General features: G+C 45.3%; 1 protein-coding gene across 4 annotated transcripts in view; it reads right to left on the reverse strand.

The window, feature by feature from the left end:
- Nucleotides 1-21759, reverse strand: part of rnf157 (ring finger protein 157) — a 23720-nt gene continuing 1961 nt past the window's right edge. The window contains exons 2-20 of one of the 4 annotated variants that reach the window (XM_070991483.1): nt 20526-20644; nt 16236-16324; nt 15541-15690; nt 14116-14233; nt 13941-14007; nt 13802-13845; nt 13474-13521; nt 13227-13298; nt 12945-13104; nt 11459-11571; nt 11130-11362; nt 10696-10798; nt 10375-10483; nt 7770-7984; nt 7619-7681; nt 7464-7512; nt 3980-4090; nt 2890-2924; nt 1-946 (exon numbers count right to left, since the gene is read on the reverse strand). In XM_070991483.1, the coding sequence (XP_070847584.1) occupies nt 2890-2924; nt 3980-4090; nt 7464-7512; nt 7619-7681; nt 7770-7984; nt 10375-10483; nt 10696-10798; nt 11130-11362; nt 11459-11571; nt 12945-13104; nt 13227-13298; nt 13474-13521; nt 13802-13845; nt 13941-14007; nt 14116-14233; nt 15541-15690; nt 16236-16324; nt 20526-20644 (1898 nt within the window). In that variant the 3' untranslated portion in view covers nt 1-946. The remainder of the gene's footprint in view (nt 947-2889; nt 2925-3979; nt 4091-7463; nt 7513-7618; nt 7682-7769; nt 7985-10374; nt 10484-10695; nt 10799-11129; nt 11363-11458; nt 11572-12944; nt 13105-13226; nt 13299-13473; nt 13522-13801; nt 13846-13940; nt 14008-14115; nt 14234-15540; nt 15691-16235; nt 16325-20525; nt 20645-21759) is intronic. The other 3 variants (XM_070991482.1, XM_070991484.1, XM_070991481.1) reach the window with 3 other exon arrangements.

Raw genomic sequence — 21759 nt, forward strand, 5'->3', positions numbered from 1 at the left:
TTTCTTTCTCAGTCCATTTCTGTTCATTTTGGCCGCCGTTTTCCTGGCTCGCCCGCCGCCCCGCAAGTCCGGCCGCTTCCGCGTTCACATTCAGCAGAGGTGTTTGAAAATCATGGCGGGAATGAGAGGATCAGCAGAAGTCGAAAGCTGCATGCGAAGTCGAGACGGGAGCTCCCTGATCCGAGGAGAGGGGTCAGCACGGTTTTAGCTCGCTGTGGTAAGGTAGCCCGGCGTGAGCTGACGTTTAAATAGTGTCCGACCACTCGTTCAACATACAGTTTATGACAGAGAAGAAGTACATTAGTAATAAATCCGATTGCCGATCACAGTAGCCCCTGACTGTTTGGCTGGTAATAGAGGAGAGGAAAGGAGAGGAGCAGCACGTGTTTCTCTAGAGATAGTGTCACAATACTCAACTCTGATTGGTTAGACCTACAGGTAATAAATAACAAAGTAGCAGTAGGCGAATCATTCCCACAACACGTTAGGTCACAGACAGAAAAAAAAGAACAAAACAAAGAAACTCCTGTGAGATAAAAGTGCACAGACGACAGACAGGTGAGGCCGTTCTGTTCCTCTTCCCTCCTCTTTCCACTCGAGAGGAGCGAGCGAAGACGATCAATCCAGGAAATGTTCAGACAGACGGAGGAGGAGGAGGATGAGGAGGAGGTTGAGGGGTTTCCCTGTTCACTGAGGACAGTATCCAGTGATGCAGCACTATGGCAGGGTAAGAAGAGCAGACTCTGGACGGAGAAGTCTGTGTGTTTTGTGTGTGTGTGTGCGTTTGTTTGAGAGTGTTACACAATGAGTGGTCCGCGGCGGGGATGTTTAGGACTCTGGCCGTCCCTGTTTTCAGCCCCCTGCTCCTCCAGGTTGATATTGCTGGTGGAGGTGTGGTGGGGGAGGGGCTCCAAAACAGGCCTGTAGCCCCCGAGGTACATCAGACCTGGAGGAGAGATGGAGACAGAGAGAAAGAGGGTCACGCTACAAGAAGCGTCACTCAGAGGACATTTCCCCAAACCTGACACAGGACACAGCCACAGAATAGCAGAGTCCTACATTTTCTGCTCATTTTCAGTGAGAACAAAGCAGGACAAGCTGTCATTTATCACGTGGTGTCTCATAATCCCCTTCAACCCGGCCTGTTCGAGGCAGGAACGCTGTGCCGTTAAAACCTACAAACTCAGGATGTTCGGCAGCAGAGGTAGCAACAGAGCTGAATCATCAACATCTGTGTAAAACGTTGGAGCCGGCAGGACTGGGCAGGGGGTGCGACGGCTTGATGATGTCCTATGTCCCACCGCCCGGGGATTTAAAAGGCAGCTAGCAGCTAACTGAAGGAACAGCAGCCGAAAATGGGTTCAAATTTGTGCTTAATTTGAATGGAAACACTGTGCAATGACTGGTGGGGTTTTGAACATGTAGTCTGACGTGTCTCTCACTAACTGCAGAAACTTAAGGCAGCGAGTTCGCTTAATATGACAGAGTGAGCTCTGAAAGGACCCAAATGGCCGGCAATCTGATCCTGGCATTACTCTACGCCTTCACGGGACACTTCCTTGATTCCTTTTTGCTGCTCTTAAAGCAAAATGAATTAACCTGCACCCACTGCTACCGGCCTGCACACACATTAAAGACATGCTGAAATGAAAAATGCATTTAGCACTCTTATCCCGTGTGTCAAAACATGTCACAAAAAGCATTTTTGGGTGTTTCTAAATCAAAATCCATCTCTTTTCATCTTGTAAAAGGCATTTTTGATGACTCATGCTGCAGTCTGGTTGGACCTGAGACAAAGATCGATGTGTATATGTGGATAAAAACAAAGTCGGCCTCCTAGGATTTAAACTTGGCTTCTTGGCTTCCACAGCAGAGGACGTGATATTTTTCTTAAATGGCACAATACTTTGTTGAATGTGAATGTGTTATTTATTGAATTAAAAAAAAAAAACTATCCTGACTCAACGGTAAATATCATCAAGAATAAATGCAACTTTCAGGGAATAAAATTAATTATTGATAGTTTTAGGTCTCAACCAATATGAATAATGAATAACATCAGCAATCAAAGCGTGCTCACCTCAAACACTACTGTGAAACACCACGTGAAAATATGACAAAATATAATGAGAGGCAGATTCTGAGCTGTACTGCAGTTTTAAAGGGACTCTCCAATAAAAATCAAGGTTTCAACCTTGACATGTGTAAGGGATGTTTTTCATATACTACAGGGCATATGAGGAGCGAAATAAGCAGACAAACATGGATTCAGGCAGCCAGGGTTTCATACTGAAGAAATCAATCCCGTCAACTTGCAGCTTTTCATATCATGATAACGTAGTCAAGCAGAGGGCTCATGTTATCTATTACCATTACATTTGTAAAGTTGTACGGAGTGCTGCAGAAACACGTTACCATCCTGATACATCGATTTGTGAGCTGCCCTGTACGATCGCTCCTCCTCTTCCTCAATCGGTTTCTGGTTCAAACATGTATGGCTGAATTACTCCTGTATTACTCCACTTGCTGTTGTGTGTGTGGCATTAAGTAGCAGAAATCAAGCAGAGGTTTGTGTGTTTGGTGGGCAGGTGGGCTCGAGCTGCAGGTGAGCTGCAGGCGAGTGACAGAGGGGTGGGTGGAGATAGACTATTTCCATATTCATAGATCTATTTTGAGACATAACACAGGTATGTTTTCATGGAAAAAAACGTCTAAATATGTCATTTTTCTGAACAGAGGTTAGTTTTGGGGGGTTTAATCAATGCCAGGGGAGGAACTTTAAATAAAATGAAACCACAATAGACATATAAAACGAGTAGTTAACAACACAAAGTAATCTACAATATATGACCCCGGTGTCTGATCTAGCATCTAACCATAACTCCATACCTAGTCCTCAATGTGCACTGGGCACGACTCCTCATCTGTCCATCCAAAAGAAGGCGAGAGAAGGAAAATAGAGACAAAGGAGAGGAGCGAAAGAAAGACAGAAAGAAGAGAGAGGCAGGAAGAGAAAATGTCCAGGAAAAGACAGCAGAAGATGTCGAAGAATGACGGGGAAAGGAGAGAAACAGAGAGATAACAGAACACTTTTACGACACAGAAAGAGAAAACATGTCACACCATCCACCATAAAAGACCAACGGGGGGGATTCAAGTGAATGAAGGTAAATCAGGGTTTTAGAGGGGGGAAAGGCTGAGAGCTACGACAATGATGCAGAGCTAAAGGCTGTGAAGCAAGTCTCAGCCCGCAATTACTAATCAAACAACCAAAACTTTTAAAAATAGCAAATCGGGAAGATTGACTCCTTTAGCTCTCATCACAGTAACTCATCGAGTTTGAGGAAGCAGGAAGGAGGACCAGGAGAGGACAGGAGGGGGGATGGAGGTGGTGAGGGTTACAGATGTTTGGCGAAGCGGCTCGGAGCTGGCAGACGCTGAACATGAACTCTGGGATGGACCAGACTCTCTCTCTCTCACTCAGGAACAGAAAACACGGCATGCAGAGAGCACTCGTCCAACACGCGATAAGATGCACTTTACACGCACACAGAAACACACACAAGGCTTCAGCTAAAGGGGAGAGGGAGGGAGAGAGTGCATAGCTAACCAGTACTGAAAAAGCAATGAAGCACCACAACACCAAAGGGTAGGGATGAAGAGAAGAAGGAGGCCTCCAGATCTTCATGCTGGGCAACGATGCTACAAAACCTCCTCTCTGCACCCTAACTGCCACTAAATCTGCCAAAAAATCCAAAAATTTTTTCTTGTTTCTTTCTTGCATTAGTTTGCATTAGCATGTTAGCGAAGTGAGCTAATGTGCCAGAATCCTTAATTCTTCTGACTGACGAACTCATGCACTCTGCCTCTGCTCCCCCTCGTCATCTTCCTCACCCTTCCTCTCCTCACCCTCCCTCCCCTCACTCTCGTGCCCAGTCCTCAGCTCTCATCGGTCCATGTTCGAGAGGTTGCCACTCACCGGCGAATCGGCTGTCGGGAGCCTGCTCATTATCCAACCCCAAAGAGGGCGTGTCACAGAGGGCGACGCCCTGATTGTTATTGGCCAACTCTGGACACCTGCTCCGCCCACCTGCAAGCGAGGGCAAAGGTCAAACAAGAGCAGCCAGGCACAGCGGGGGGAGGGGGGAGGGACAGGCAGGGTGAGGGAGGGGAGGAGGAGGGTGTCAGAGGTGGAGGGGTGAGGTCGGCCATGCTGGAACGGCATTAATATGATGATACATGATGAAATATTTCTGCGTTTTACCACCATGTATCTTTGTCCTGCGGACACCGAAATCAAGCTCATTCGCTCTGATTCTGCAAAGACTGAGACTTTCTGTACAGAAATCAAAGTCTGTGAACTGATTTTTTTTTTTTAGAGATTTATCATTCGGCCTGCTCGAACGCTCGCTAGACTTTCTCTGCAAGATTTTATTAGAACGATGTGTACGACGGACAGACCGCTTACAGGGAAATGCCACTCATTGAGAGAACATGTCTGCATAACTTGCTCTCTAGTTTACAGTCAATACAGCAGCAGCATTTGTACATAAATTTACTGATCAATGATTTCTGTTTGCTTCGTAAAGAAGGCACAAGGGATTAAGTATGAGAACTGTGATAGTCCAACATATCATATACAGCCAAAGTTGGTTATGATAGAGTACTATACAAATAAAGTTTTCTTTCAAGTTTTCTTATTACCATACAGGGTTGGGAGATGCTGGACAGAACTTTAAGGCAAAATCTGATCTTTATATGATCTTTGCATCAGTGTAATGGATTATCTTGTTCTTTAAGTGGGTTAGCAAACAGACATCCCCATCTGGTTATCTAATCTGAACTGATTTTCCAAAAACTGTTTCATATCATGACATACAGTATAGTTTACTGATACCTTTGAGATACAACCCCAGTTCCAAAACAAAGTTGGGACATTGTGTAAAACAAATAAAACAGAATGTAGTCATTTTTGACATTTAATCAATTAACAGTAGCAACTAAAGACTGGGAAAGTTGTGTAATGCTCCAAAAACACCTGTTTGGATCATTCCACATGTAATCAGGCTTATTGGTAACAGGTGATAGCATCATGATTGGGCATGAAAGGGCATCCTGGAAAGGCTCAGTGGTTCATGAGCGAAGATGGAGCGAGGTTCACCACTTTGTGAACACATGATTGGATAAAGGAGATTAATACATGAGCTCAGGAACACTTCAGAAAAATGTTATCTGTAAAGTTACAATGTAGTTTTTCATGAATTTTACTAATTCAGACCAAACCACCAGACTTGTATCACTTAAAATGACCTGTTATTTCGTTATAAAGCTGCCATTCTGTTCTGTCACTCAACACTGTTTACTGATACTTAAGCGTGACACATTAGAGCGAATGATCTTCTGATTTTGGTGTCTGTTTCCTCACTAATCAGATAAGATGAGAAATTAGTGGATTCACATCTTTCTACCTGTTCCAGCATGGCCAGAAAACAGATACTGGCATGTTTAATATGTGCAAGTGCCTCATGCCTGCAGCAAGCCTGTGTGTGTGTGTGTGTGTGTGTGTGTGTGTGTGTGTGTGTGTGTGTGTGTGTGTGTGTGTGTGTGTGTGTGTGCTAATGAGGAGAAACTGGCAGAGATGACTGGATGATTGGCAGCTCAGCACAGAGACACAGACAGGGCACACACAGAAGCTGTCTGGCAGCGCCGGTGCAGATGCACACACATGTGCGTGCAAACATACATCCTATAGCGCGTGTGCACATTCACAGTCTGTCAGGCACAGGTCCGCTCGTCTCCTAAAGAACTGAAAGGTCATTCAGTAACTCACAGGTACTCAGAGATCTTTTCAGGCTGGCCCGAGGTGTCCCAACACACACGCGCGTGCGCACACACACACACACAATCCACAGAGAAACTAATTTACATACACAAGTTTCAAACTGTTGTCTAATGAAGGTGATCTTGTTCAAGCGCTACTGTTCACTGACTCACACTCTCCATGTACTTCAGCACATTCTTTAGCTCTCAATCTCACTCACACACACACACACACACACACACACCGATGGAGCACTTCACTTCATGATGCAGCAGCTAAGAAAAGCAAATGCACCGTGCAGAGCTCTGCTGAGCAAGAACAGGTAAATGATGGCCCTCATACACATACAGCAAATACACAAGCATAGAGAACATACACGTGGACACAGAAACATTTACAAAGTGGTGCAAATCATGCAAATGCAAGCCAGTAGCCTGGTGTGCAGCAGAACCTTATGATGCCTACGCGCTCATTTCCTGTTGTGAGTCAAAGGACGCGCCGATCAATTGCAATCAGTCGATATTTACTGCTAATTGTTTGAGTGCAGGTCTTACTGACTTTTCACTGCCTGATCTGTCAGCTGTGGAACAGTTCAGGGGCTGGACCGTCCAAAGGATGCAGGGTTGATATCAGCTATTTTTTCAGTGCAGAGACAGGTGGGAGACATGTCCGCTTAATGCAGAGGCTGAAGGTGAGGGGCGGATAGCCAAAACTGTCTTGTTATTATTGTGTTTTGTGTGCTATTAGCTGGCTTGAGGCTAAAGCTACACTAGGTGTAGACGGTCAGTGAATACATTAAAAGCTTAGGCTAACTGCTTGTTGAACCACATTTTCTAGGCACAAAGTATGGCAGAACCTAATGAAACTTAACTTGGACTTCAATTAAACTTGAATTTCTCTGCTGGACTTGGAGCGTTTGAAATGGAACAGGCCTTGTTATTTCAGTCCAGGAGGACAGACTTCGGAGGATCCAGACCCTGAATTAGTTCATAGCCGGAGGCAGTGAATGTTCGCCTCCATCTCTTCACAAACTCGAGACGAGGACTGTTGTGAGCAGGTGGGATTCAGGCAGCGTCTTCGGGCTGCTGGTGTCTAACAGGCGCCGCGAGCCTGCGGCCGCATTGTGCAGATTAATGGAGTTAACAGAGAGCTTCTAACTTTTCTGAGCTAAAACGGAAATATTTCTGGATGCTGCAGATTTTATATGATCACAGTGTGAAACTCAGAGCCATCTAGTCCAGGTTTGTGCGACTGCAGTGGGTGACGATCGTAACATATTTTGGTCGGGATCATTTCAGAAAGTCTTCACTGTGAAGTGGACCGAGGTTCTAGTGCACACACACCGTATGAGAAGCCATTTACCGCATGTTGTGGTGGTTTCAGCCAATGTTACGTGCATTTTGAAAGGGACTGTCCCATCTAGAGGACAGCATTTGATATTTATTCCCTCTATTTTAAAAGGGTTGTCATTACTCGGCCATGATTCAAAAAGATTATGGACAGCAACGATATATTAGAGCGACTGCTCAGTCTGTAATATATAGTTTGTATGAAAGGTCTTTTTCACATGGCCTGAGAGCAACAGATGCAAAGGGAGGTGAGGGGTCAGGGGTGAAAAGTGAGGGATGGTCACCATACTTACCTTTCCCATTCGACGGGGAGGAGCAGTCCTCTTCAGTGACATCGTTTCCCTGGTGGAAACAGAAAAACTCATTGTAAAGCTTTAGAAATTGCATAAATACATAAAATGAGCATTAATCACACCCTGCTGAGCAGACATCAGTGTATTACAGTCACCTCTGAGTCCTGCTCCTCTACAGCCACGGAGTAGTTGTGCTCCTTTGGCTCCTGGGAAAACTCCTGAATGAAACAGAGGGAGACGACATGTTTATCACACGTTTCAAGCCGATTTCCCCTCCATCCATCCCTCCACCCCTGGACTCCTCACCCCGTCCTGCTGCGACGGCCCTCGGCTCTCCATGGGGGCGTCCTGGTTCTCCTCGCCCTCGCCGTCTCCCCCATCATCCCCCCCGTGCTCGCCTTCGGCCCCGGCCAGGTAGGACCCTGACATGGAGGACATGGTGTCAGTGCTGATGTGGGAGTGCTGCGAGTGCGACGAGGCCATGGACATCACTGACTGGACCAGGCTGCTGCTCACTGGGTCTGGCAGACAGACGGAGACACACATCACGGTCCGGCTCGGGGTCGGAGGATTGCTTTCTTTGGTTGTGAGGTGAGATATGAAAAAAAAGTGATCTGGCAACCTGCACTACAGCTGGAGACGCTGCACAGAAGTGTCAGGTGGATGCATAACGTGTTAGCCACGAAACAGTTAGCGTACATTTCTGTGTACGATGTAAACATCCCAGATACTGCGGTGCTGGTTTAAACAGAGCGAGGCTAGCTGTTTCCCTCTGCTTCCAGTCTTTATGCTAAGTTAAGCTAAACCTCTCCTGTACGTTAAACTCTTTAAGGACAAGAGGTGGCTGACTGAGTGTTTCTGAAGCTCTCAGAACCTCAAGCTGCTTGACCAAATTCCCTCCAGACCTCTATCAGCAACACAAGCTGGAAGCCCGACTACACCGCGATTCGTTCTGTACGACAGGATATGTTTGAAGTTATTATTTCATCGAGGCTTTCACTCCAGCTGGAATAACAGTCCTCGCTTCCTGTTTTGTGCCATCCAGCAGCTTTCCCATAAAACCTGATCCGGTGGCACCAATGTAAAACGCTGAGGTGGTTCAACCTCATACTTATGTTCAAACGCTGCATGCGGCGCCTTGAGCTTTTTGCTCTTAGACTTCTTGCCAGACTTCAGAGATATTGCACAACGCACTTGGAGGAAATGTTCTTCCTGAATGTACACCACTGCTTAATCTGACATCTTACATTCATTTAATAAAGAGACTGAAACACGGTGAAGCAAACCGCACGTCAGCTGCCAGAGAAATTGTATTTCACAGAGAAAAATGAAGAACAAGCACAGCCGCATAGACAGGCTCCTTCGAGCTGTTGAAGTCGTGGCTTTTTGTCATTCAGACATGGGTGACTTTTACGGCTTTCTTTTATTTATTTATTCATTTAGGGAAAGGGCCACGCGCTCGCCTGATATTTGACACCTGGTGCGTGAGAACAAGCAGTATCACTGCTGGGTGAGGCGACCCTTTAAATGAATTTGAGGGAAAAAGTTCAACTCAAAGAAGCATTGTGAAGTCCAAAAACACACCAAAGACAATAAATATATTATTCTACCTCCCTGCCCACAGACTGTGGGTGGAAAACAGCAATTTGCTAAAACCTGGTGCATTACATCTCTTCTCGTTTTATATCAGGTTAATGTTCTTCAAGCATTGCTCCTGTTTAAGATGAATGAAAGGTAGAATTTTCTTTTTTTGCACTAAAATTATGGTTCAGGAAACACTGGAGCTAACAACTTACCCGTTTGCTGTGCAGAAAAGCATTTAGGAGTTTAACAAGTCCCCCATAAGATCACAGGCCCACATCAGTAGTTAGATTAAATTATTGATTACGGAGACACTGCTGCTGTGCCACATTGTCCCTCTCTGAATTTGGAGACAGGCGTATTGATCGGGCTGCTGAGCTCAGCTCTGGAGGGCTTCAGCCCTTCTTTTTCCTCATTTATTAAACAGATTTCTTTTGTGCATAATACATAAAGACTGTGTGATAAATTTCTGATGTTATTGAACGACTGGACAAGACAATTTTATTTTCTCTCCCTTTATGCATGTTTCACTTCAGCCTTCACACTTTGCACTGGGCCTCAGCCACATTGGTCCAAAGGCCAGAATTTTTCCCAGCAGACACTGTTTGGGGGGGGGGGGAGGGGACTTTCAAATAAATAATAAAATAAATGACATTTATTTATGCCTGACTGGCCTAATAAAGTTCTAATTTATTTTTATGAGTGTGAACAGACTCCTAAAAATATGGATTATCCATAATGATAATTAGATACTGAACTAGAAAGTGCTCTCAGATGTTGTCTAAGGAAGCAGCGAGCGCTCAGTACAAAACCCGCAGTTCAACTACCAATGAATGAGTCCTCATCTCAACAAAAGGACTCCTCTTCAGGAACCCCGGAAGGAAACAGCGTCTCCTCTTTTGCTTTGTGATTCTCCGGAGTCACCTCCCGTATCCGGGTAGTGTGCTGCTGTCGGCTCCAGGGAATGGGCAGCCTGGGAGTCGAGCAGTTTGGTGGCGGGTCCACAGAGTCGAATGGGTGAACTGTGAATTGTAGACTCATTGCCAGGGTTTGGTGAGCTGATCATTGATGACTCTCAGGACAGAGTGAGATGAAGAAACTGTGAGGACATTCCTGCACTGCTGGGACATTTTGGCCACTTTGAGGACTGTTTGAAGGTTAAGACTCAGTGTTAAGATTAAGATCAGGTTAAGGGTAAGGGTTGGGGTTATTTAGTCGCGATGGTTAGATTTAGAGGTAGGAGGTGGGGACGCATTATGTTGACCAGGGTCCTCACAAGAGAGAAAATGTGTGTGTGTGTGTGTGTGTGTGTGTGTGTGTGTTTGTGCACCTTCAGGGGAGGTGATGGTGGAGGAGAGCGGGGTCCCGGTGCAGGATGACTGGTCGATGGCTCCAGACGAGGAGAGAGTCAGGTTCTCACTGTCTGGAGTCACTCCAGTCTGTAAAACAACCGGCACAGCAGTGAGAGAGGAGCTCACAACACCACAAGATCCTCCAAACACAAACACACAAGCAGCGCAGCCTTTGGAGATATCTGACACTGAGATAAACAAAAAGGTTTTTCCTCTTTGTGTTACTCTCTCTCTCTCTCACACACGCACACACACACACACACACACACACACACACACACACACACACACACACACACCTCCTGCTGGTCCACAGCGAGTTTGTGGCGACAGGCCTCCGATTCACTGCAAGACTTCTCATCTTCCTCCTCAGGAAGCACAGATGAATTCTGGGAAAGGGACCTAAAATAAGCCACACAATGGGCAAAACAGGAGTGGGTTTGATGCACCTGGACCAGTCGGACACAATAAAGCAACACAAGGACATTTAAAAAATATGTGATCTCAGCAGGACGTGGTTATAATGAGGCTACGATGACTGTATAGTCGAGTATTCAGGTAATTAATGCTCGTTATTTTCAGTTTCTGCTTACAAAAAAAAGAAATCTACAGTGAAAATGGGCTGTAGAAATATAAATCAAACATAGGCATAATGCATCTTCATTGACATGATTTTTTTAAACGTCTATGATTTGCCCGTAATTCCCCCAAGACATTCGTCGGCCGCACTCACTTTGAACCACTCTTCTTGAGTTTGAGCCCCTGACTGGAGTTGGAGTGGTCCAGAGGGGAGAGCGAGCGGGCCGGTGCCGGGTGAGGCTCGCTGCTGTACGGGGGCAGCGCTCCAGACACGTGGCTGGGACCGGAGTGGAGGGGAGGAGGGCCCACCGAGGAGGTGTTGAGGGGGCCGTTCAGCGCCTCCAGCAGAGACACCGCCTCGTAGCCTGGAGGGATGTGCTCCGACGCCTGCGAACGAGGACAGCGCGGCGGTGAATTCGCTGCGACTGAGAACGGTCATTATTTTCTACACGTTGTGTTTGTTTGCGTCAGCGCTGATCTCACCGAGTGCTCCTCTGAGTCAGACGTCTGTGAAGTGATGACGGGGTTAAAGCTGGTCGGTGAAAGAGGACTGAGTTTCTTCCTCATGGCTCGGATCTGCAGCAGAGCTCTGAATGCTGAAAGCAAAACAAAACGACAAATGACACTTAAATCATCGGCCTGCATGATAATAATTATAGCGCTGACAATGACATTTACAATTCAGGAGAACCACTGATACATTTCAAGGCCACAATTAATAAAAAAAAAAAAAGACCAATCATCTGCTGATACAAAGGACCCTAAAATGCATAAAGTGCTGTTGCGTAAGATCCAGTGCTGGGCTGTTTTGAACAGATCTGAAAAGAAATGGAGCGTGAAACAAAGCGTTTCCTGCTGCTCAACATATGTGAGGCCATATGTGTGGACACATTAAACAGCCTGATCTTCCCAGCTCGGAAACAAGCTCAGCTCAGAGATTTTTGTTGTAGAACTCCTTTGACTAGGTTATTCCAGTAAGCAGATAAAAAAATAACATCATTCTCCTTTTAACCACCACCAGCTGCTTCCATCATAACACACTGAACTGGAGCTGCGACGAGACATTAAAGTTTGTTTGCTTTTGTCTGTCTCCCCCTGTGTGTCCGTTAAAACCTTCCCTCAGCTGCAGTGGTCAGTCAGTCAGCAGTGATGAATCAGTTGCAGTGGCTATCGCTGAAATGTTGTGCTTCTGTAGAGGAGCGTCTTGAAATAAATGCTGCGTGAGGCCAAACCTGAGAATCACCTCCGTGTGGAAAACACATGAACATCTTCTAAAAGAATGTAAATGTGAGTCCTGCAATGTTAAACAGCCTGCAGATTAAATACTGCTTTTTTCCAGTCACACACATGAACAACAAGTCCATCCATACGACCTTCAACCTTAGCTATTTATTTATTTGTAGTTATCTAACACCTTTCTGGCACACGGCCTAGCTAAACTGACCAGCAGTCATCACCGTTTCCCAAACTCTCTGTTTTACGTGTACGCACAGATTCACTGAAACCAGATTTAACAAATCTGTGCTTTCGGGGGCATTTTTTGGGTGGTAACACTGTCGCCCCACAGCTAGAAGGTCCCAGTTCGAATCCCGCTGTGGGCGCTGGCGGCGTGTCCTCCATGCCTTCAGTGCCTGCTCGAGGAAAGGAGCCTTTCTGTGTGGAGTTTGCATGTTCTCCCCGTGTTCACCCGGGGCATCCTCCTTAAATAACCCCCACTAAAAACATGCAAGAAGATCACCACCTGACCAATGAACAAGCACATGAACAAGAGGATAATCTTGATTTTCCAAATTTTTCGTATGCATGTGGGCAAAACCTGAGCCTCAGCTCTTTCCTCTGTATCTGATTAAGACCTGATTAACACTGTCATGCTGCAACTGTAATAAAACAGACATTTCAGCAGTGTTAAGAGGCACCTCGCATCAATTTTATCAAGCACTTTTCTCATCTCGCATCGAGGGGAACTCACGCAGTCTGCAGATGGGGCAGCAGTTGGCCTGGTAGCGCAGAGTGTCTGCGCAGGCATTGCAGAGACACAGGTGTCTGCAGGGTAGGATGAGTGTGTCCCTCACGTCCGACAAACACACCACGCACTCAGCACTGTTGTCGCTGATCTCGTCGTCGGCGACCTGAGATTAGAAAAAGAACATTTAAATGTCACAAAGAAAGAGAGTTTCTTTATTTTACTACGCTGCCATGTCACCTGTGAGGCGCTCAAAGAGGAGCAGACAGCACACCGTCTGATATTCACCTTTGATTCTTGGCTGTTGTATTTGTTCTCTATCCCGTAGATCTCCTGCAGCAGATAACTCACTCCATCCACCTGGGGAGAAGGAACAGCGTGAAGAAGAAAGGCAGCAGCTCTCGTGGGCCAGGCGTGACATTCAAGAGGGAAATAAAGCTTTGTTGTATCTTTGTCGTTCAAAGACGTAAAAAAAAAAAAAAAGCTTTACACAAAAGGAGGAAGGAAGAGAGAGAAGAAAAGCAGGAGTATTCACCACTTGTTTCTGCTTCAGAGGCTTCACACAGTAGCTCCCGTCCATGTGCTGGAAAGAAAGCAACAGTTGTGTATTAATTTACCGCATGAACTGAACTGCAGTCCTTGTTAAAATCTGTAATTCGGGGAATAGAGTAATACTTTGATGTGAGATAAGATGTTCTCTGGGATTTTGGTTATTGCAATATCATTATTCTGGTTATCATGATATCATTAGTTCTCTTAAATTTGTCTTTTCGAGGTCCAAAAGGCTAAAAAGTGACACATTTTTCAGAGGTCTTTCACATGAATGTTGAATTGCTCTTCCTGACTTGCTGATTGGCTCTTACCTTCTCGAACGTCGCCAGCAGAATGTGAGAGTGGCCCAAATGTTCTGCAAAGATGAGACAAGGCACACGTCTTTGCTTAAAAGTCTGCAGCTCTGCTTTCACAACACACCGTCAGAGCGACGAGCGGACGGTAACTCACCTTCTCCCTCGTCTACGACAGCCTGCACCACCATGGGGAAAATCTCTTTGTCCATATCAAACAGCAGCTGAGGAGAGAGCAAGGAGATGAGCGGAGAAGCAAAGCATGTGTCTACCTGCAGTGTGCATCAAATGGTTTCACGGCACAGCGCCGTGCAGGCGTGCCGGCGGCGTACCTCCTCGTCGGCCCACTCGCTGAGGTTGACGGTGTGTGACGGCAGGCAGAACTGCTGGCACACTCCCCTCTTGAAGTGCACCGTCTCAGACTGCAGCGAGCTGTCCTGGGGCAGGTAACTGCAGGAAACACACACACGCAGTCACATCAACGCACACAAATGCACAAAACACACGATGGGGGCGAAGGATAGATCAGTCAGGTGATCAATATCAGGAAGCGATCGCTTAAACCTGCCGCAGTTTGACATTACAGGTGTGCATTTTAAGTCATTTAAACCATAACAGGCTATTTCTGTTTACATGTGGCAGTTAGCAGAGTTGAATACATTTTCAGTGCTTATTTTCACTCCTTTGTGAAGTGGAGATAAGCATCCTGTCCCAACTGAGCTTGAATCACACGCAGCTCTTTATGCAAGATATGCAAATACTGATACTTGCTATTAATACTTGAAGCCTGCAAGACCATGTTTGCAGAACATATGAGTGTCTGCATGAATATTCACAGAAATGCTGCTTCCAGACCAGCCTGTAGATCTGTTCTTTAACTGATAGCCAAAGGTAGCAGATGTTCCTCTTTTGATATTTACCAGGGATGCGATGAATCGAGCTTTTCTCTACGGATACTCTCGCTCACTCTGTCCCTTTTCCACAGTTAAAATATGTGTACCACACTGCAGAGAGCCCATTTTATGTCAGTAACTTGAGGCCAGGGATGCTAAAAGCTGCAGCCTGCTGTGACTGATCAATGCAATTGATAGCACATACACAAAATCTTTACATTTTTTTATGTGAGTCAAATATGCCAAATCAGTCAAAGAGTACTCTTCGGCTGTGTTACGCTAGCAGCAGCTAACATAGCCTGGAGCTGCTAGCCACAAGCAGAGATGAGCGGCGAGCCACGGACGTCTGTAAGCTCTCCTGCTCACACTGTCATTCTCAAACTTGTAGTCTTCAGATGCAGCCGACGCTCAGACAATTGATCACAGCTCTTACAGTTCCCTCTGGAGCCACAAAAGGCTTTCCAGAACTTTGATGTGCACAATCGGAGGAGCTCCCCTTTGATGGGGGCAGCCGGTCGATTGAGCATCCCTGGCGGTCTCTTAAGGAAACGGCGCGACAGCAAGTACATTGCAAGGACGAGCTTAAGGACGCACCTGCTGCAGACAAACTGCCAGTGCAAACATATTGTGAAAACATTATACCAGGATAAATGCAACATTTGAGTCGAGGTCATTTGCGCTCATTTGGAGTGATTGCAGACTCTTGATTGCAGTTTAGTCTTAAGCAACAAATCAGCACGCGCATTAACAAATAGACAGAATGTCAGGCAAACTCCACTGATTGAAACTGAAAAATATAGACACTGACTGAAGTGTAACATCAAGCACAGTTATTTGTTCATAAGAAAACCTGTGTCCACGCACACGGGCACTCCATTGTGAAACTCCTCCATGGCCTGGTAGTAGATGGTTATGGCCACCTGTGTGTCGGCGTCGAAGGTGAACTCGATGTTGTAGCAGGCCCGGTTCTTCCCCGCCGCCTCGTCGCCCGGCAGCTTCAGGTCCTCGCTGCACCTACGCGTGGCAGAGGCGGGTGGAGGGGGAGGAGGAGAGGGAGGGCGAGGGAGAACGTTCTTGAGCATGATCCAAACTCCATTTCCTGGTGCTTGAGTCATGGAGAGTGTGCATTTATAAAGCAGGCGTGAAGTCCAATTAAAGAGAGGTTTAACCGGCAATAAATAAATTACCTGCAATGGATGGGCTGATTTATTGTTTGAAGTCATTCATCAACATGGGATTTCTTTACATCTTTGAATCATTTTTCCCATTTTTGATGTTTAATATAGATGATTTGTCCTGATTTCAGGGACATGGGGGCATTTTGTGCTTTTATTTTTGGCTTGAATTTGCAACTGGGTGTTACACTTAATTGTGTTTTCATGAGCTTGCCTGAAGAAAATACAAGTTTGAATCACACACAAAAAGCCATGCATGATTTGACACTATCTCGAATGAGCTGCTGTGGCTTGTTGCCTAAAAATAGCTCAGTGGGCATAAAATTAGGCGGCAGTGGTGTAATGAGGGGTTGCATATATGTTTAGGTGGGTATAGGTGCGTACCGTACGAGCCGCAGCGTGTCCTTACGGATGTTTATAAGGCTTCGTAACGTCTTTACTGGTTCCTGAGGTGGAGGAGCTGCATACGGGAACTGAAAACAAAAAGAAAACAAATTATAGATGTAAAATACATGTTATGAGAGTGAAGAGTGGTGGCATTCATCGTCTCCCAACCGCCCCGACATTCCTCTCTTCGCCACAGAGTTCAGGGTTACACAAGCTTAACCTTAACACAAAAGCGTTTCGGTTGGTCAGCACCAGCGAGATCCGTGCTGACAAGTGCTGATCCAGAGCAAAAAATCTGCCCAGACTGTCTTTCCAGGGACGAGGCTGACACTTCAGACAGCGTTTGGCACATTTCTGCACACACAGGGACCACAGGAGTGTAAAACAGTCCAGGGTCAAACAAACAGTGCCGGTCTTTATTTAAAGCTGGTTAAAGGGACCAGATGGCCGACGTTTACCGCATCGGGAGAATTTTGATAGCGTCAAATCACAGATAAGGATGTGAAAACCGTCCGTGAATGGCGTCTTGTGACCGACCCAATCTTCAGCGCTAAAAGCCAGCATTAAAAACCCTGAGGTAAAAATCGACACATAACCTTTGAACTTGACCCGATCTGTGGTTCACCTCTCAGTTTGTTGTGTGTTTGAAGCAAGAAGTTGCTGACTGAGCGTAAAGAGAGAGCTGAGGTGGTTTGAGGATGTGGTCAGATACCTCCACACACTACAACCCCTCATCTGTGTGTGTGTGTGTGTGTGTGTGTGTGTGTGTGTGTCTGTGTGTTTGTGTGGCTGTGAATGGCACCATATTCAGTGCTATTACACATCTGGGCTCAGCAGGAGTCACGCCTGTAAACTACACAAACAAACACACACAGGGTAACAGATGCTGAAAGGAACCATTCATTAGGAAACTCACTGGCAACACTGTAGGTCTTATAACTTATTAAAAATCACGAAACATAAGAGCAGCAGCCTGTTTTTCCTCACACACACTCAGACTCAAATAAAAACGTTCGACTCTTTTCATTACAGGTGAGTGAAAGCAGACGTTTACAGCCATGCTAGCAGCTCTGAGAGCTTTAGTACAGCTGTGTTTGAGCTAAATGCTAATGACAGCATGCTGCCAAGCGCACACCGATAATGCTAACATGTTTACCATCTTATTTTAAAATGCTAGCATGCTAACATTTGATAATTAGCCAGCAGGTTCCAACTACGGACATCTTTTTTTTTTTCTTTCCTTTGTTTAACCAAATTTGAAAACAAGTAACGTCAACGTAATGACTTTCACTTGAAACACAGGATTTCTACACTGTGGTACTGCTACTTCTTCACAAGTATTCACTCTTTGTGTGGCTTTCTTGGATTTTTGTTTCACTCAGAGCAGATTTGTTTCCACAAAAGTTACAATACTGTACGGATTAAAGGACCACTGTGTAGGATTTAGTGCCATCTAGTGGTGAGGTGGCAGGTTGCAACCAACTGAGTACCCCTCGCCTCACCATTTTCATGTAGGAGACTCTATGGTGGCCATGAACCTCGCGAAAAATGCGTTTGGTTTGTCCTTTTTGGGCTACTGTAGAAACATGGTGGTGATTATACAGCAATGGAAATATAATTCTGAATATTAAATTCCATTTCTGCCAACAGAGCCCCCTAAATCCGACACAGTCGTCCTTCAAGTGAACTATAAAAGCTGCTTTTGTATTTTAGTGGCAGAAAAGGAAGTCATGCACCTCATGCCTGGGGACTCTATTGTTTTCCTATTGGCCCACACCTTTTCTCTTATTCACACTAAGTACAGCTGATGAAAAGTTAAGCCGTCACCAAAGTTACAACAATTCATCCTCTGGGGAAGATGAACGTCTGTAATCCCATGGAGATCCATCCAATATTTGTTAACATCATAACAACACTAAAACATAAAAATATCAACCTCATGGGTATGGCTATGGGTAACATCAGGGGACCACCAAAGTCAGCAGGCTTCATCCTCCCAGGTGCATGAATGTATATAGAAACATCTACGGCAATCCATCCAACGGCTGTTGAGATATTTCAGTCAGGACCAAAGTGGTGGAGCGACTGGCACTGCCATTCATAGAGCTGCTAATGTGGCTAAAAATCCATTTTGAATATCCTTGTGCTTCACGCAGGAGTCTCTGAAAACCCCTAAATATAGCCCCGTCCATTATCATATTTGTAGAGCGGTGGCAGGAGGCCGAGAACACAACAACTGCGGTCGGTTTTATGATTCCACGGCACCATCTGCTCAGAAACCACCAAACATTATATAATGCTGGTAAAGCTTCAGTCACACATAAGAGAAGAAAAAAAATACGCCATCACCAGCTGAAGTCTGTGCCCACAGGAGGATTATAAACACCCACATAATCAGGAGAAAAACTGCACTCCTAATTTTAGCCCCAGTCTAGACAGAAACAGCAGAGCGACTGAGATTAGCAGAGAGAGATGGAGCAGAGTCTCTTCATATCAGCGTCGCTTCCGGTCAAACACTTTAACTCCCTCCAAGCCTTTCAGTCTGTGTCAAATTCCGTCTTTCCTCTCAGGACCTGAGCTCTTTTTGATCTGCAGCTCTCATTAGTTTGACCTCCAGGTTCATGATTAGGCTGCAAACCCTCCAGAGGATCCCTCACTTATCGGCCTCTCCACACGTGCAGCCAGCAGGCCGTCATTTCACTTTTAATTAGTTTGAGAGGATGAGACGCTGAAATCAATTTCAGCCAGCGTCTGAGAGCGAGCGCGTTAACCGCCGCTGCAGGAGTCAGGGCGGCTGAAACGGATCGACTCCTGTTTAATGAGGACAGCTACACCTTTTGATGCTGAAGCAAGCGGTCGACTAATGAATTCAGCAACCGACGCAAAACTGAGTCATCTATTAAGTGAAAATGCCAAAAGAAATCCCTGTTTGTTTGTTTGTTTCTTCTCAAATGTGAGAATTTGCTGCTGAACATCTTTGGCTTTGGAATGAATTAAACAAGCAATTTTGAGCATTTGTCACTATTTTCTGACATTTAATAGACGAATCAAAATTCAAAAAGATTAATAGGCTAATTGAGAATACATACTGTATTTTTCCGGACTATAAGTCGCACTTTTTTTCAAAGTCTGGCTGGTCCTGTGACTTACAGTCAGGTGCGACTTATACATCAAAATATATATAATTTAACATGCTTTAAAATGTTAATTCATACTGACTGACATGAACCAAGGAGTTGTCTTGCTGCTCCTGTACCACTGAAAAAATCAACTGAATGCTGAATGCCGAGTCTGACGACGGCCTCGCAGAAGAGGAGACGGCGCTTCATCTTCCTCCGGAGTTGGCAGAGTTGTTCAGACGGAGGATGAGGAATTCAATGGATTCAGTGATGTGGAATGAGATCGGGAGCTTGGTAAACTTGCTTCCTGGTAAACTGCTTGTTGGACTCACCAGCTTGTTATGTTAATTTAGCCTATTCATCCTCCCGGGTATGTTCATTATGTGTTAACATTTATACGTTAACATGCCGGACACCTGTTCAGCCTGTTGGTCTGTGTTCCATTGTGTAGCTGAATACAGGGGCGGGGCGTGCGGACAGGTAAGCCAGGCCAGCCGCTGGGGGGGCCTCAGCCACTTATTCAAAACAATGATTATTGATAGGCCTGGGCTTTCATTGACCTCTGTTGGTCCCTAGACCTCACTTTGAGAACCACTAATCTATTTTTTGTTCTCACCCCAAATGTCCCGGAAATTGTGCATTTATGTGTGCAAAAACCAAATTTTTGCAGCATGCACGGGTGCGTTGGGGGCCCCAGGGATTTCTTGTTTAGAGTCCCAAAAGACCCTAGCAGCGCCACTGGTTGAATAACTGTTAATGTGTTACGTTAACATACCTATTCAGCCTGCTGTTCTGTGTGCTATTGTGTAGTTGAATAACTTGCTTTTCCAGATTAAATGTCTGTTCTTGGTCTTGGATTAGTGAAATAAATTTCTAAATAAATGCGATTTATAGCCCAGTGCGACTTATATATGTTGTTTTCCTCTTCATTTTTTGACTGATGCGACTTATAGTCCAGAAAATGTGCTACATATTTTAAGAATCATACAATTTGATTTCATTTTGAGACTGAAAGTTAATCCTCCCAAACAACACTCTTTATGGCAACATGGCTGAGAAGAAATGGAAATTTCAACATTAAAAGTTCCCCTCAATCAGGAGGACAGTGTGATGTGAGCAGCAGAGTTTCTGACGTTTCACACAGCTCTTAGCGTGTGAGAACACCTACCGCCACAGGTCTGGTCCCCAGGAAGTTAAGGTCTGTGTTTTCCCCAAAAAGGTAGCCCTCCGGATGGGTGGAGTCAAACTTCTCTCCCCCCATGATGAAATGGCTGGCGAAGTAACTCCCTGCACACAGAGAGACTCACATTTAAACTCACGTCACTCAAAATACAATTACAGATTACCGAAAACATTAATGCCTAATTTCCATCCATACGCTCTGTAAAGTGGGTCTCTTTAACTTTTAAACTAGAAATTAACACTTCAAATCAGACAAAATGAGGCAGATCTCTGCACTATAATATCAAAAATATGACACGAGATTCAAGTAAATATTTAACTAAATTGATGAACACCTGACAGTCTGCCTCCATCTCTCAAATAGTGAAGCAAGAAGAAAAGAAAAAGAAATGGAAAGAGTCTTGTTGTTTGGCTTCATTTAATGGGAAAGGTGAATAAATGGGTTTGTTGTGTGTTTTATATTACATTTTAAGGGCCCCTAACAGACAAAAACACTCTTAAAACTGAGCTTTTTGTGGCTAATTTTACCCCTCTGGTGCCTCAGTGGCATAAAACATTAACATTTCCTTTAAATATTTGAACCATTCAGCTGGAACCGTCCTCCTCAGATACCTCCAGTCACTGCGGCAGCAAAATAATCTCAAACTGCTTGACGCCAAACAGCAAAAGCGACGACCGGTGAGCTTTATGAGGGTTCGTTCTCGAATCATCAAGCACAGGTGGCAGGTAAGACAACACTGACTCTGTTAAAAAGGGAGTTCTTCTCTTGTTTCAGGATGACAAAAACAGGCTGAAACTGGGTTGTTATTGGCCTGCAGTTTGTCCACCATGTTTACCAAGACTTTGGGTTGATGACAGCAAGGCTAAATAGAGGTTCTGCCTTTTAATGACAGGGTGGGCTAATATCATAAGACCGTAATGGTGGTTTGGAGTCTTTAAATACATGCTGTCCAGGCCAGTCCTGTATCAGCTGGTCTGCTCCATCTTCTTTCACACTTATTAATGCGGGAGAGGAGGGAGGGTTTGGATGCTCTGACCTGAAAGCCACTCACACAGTAGAAAAATCCATAACAGGACAAATCACGAGCTAAAAAAAGCCCCAATGACGGCGCTCTCTCTCCCTCTCTCTTCATCACCTTATTATTATTTACAGCAGGTGGGAGAGGTGAGCTGGGCCCAGGCTTTGTCACCAGATCCCAGGAACAGGAACTGGGGCTGAC

The sequence above is a fragment of the Chaetodon trifascialis genome, chromosome 21 (genome assembly GCF_039877785.1).
Source record: "Chaetodon trifascialis isolate fChaTrf1 chromosome 21, fChaTrf1.hap1, whole genome shotgun sequence".
In the NCBI taxonomy this organism is placed as follows: Eukaryota; Metazoa; Chordata; class Actinopteri; order Chaetodontiformes; family Chaetodontidae; genus Chaetodon; species Chaetodon trifascialis.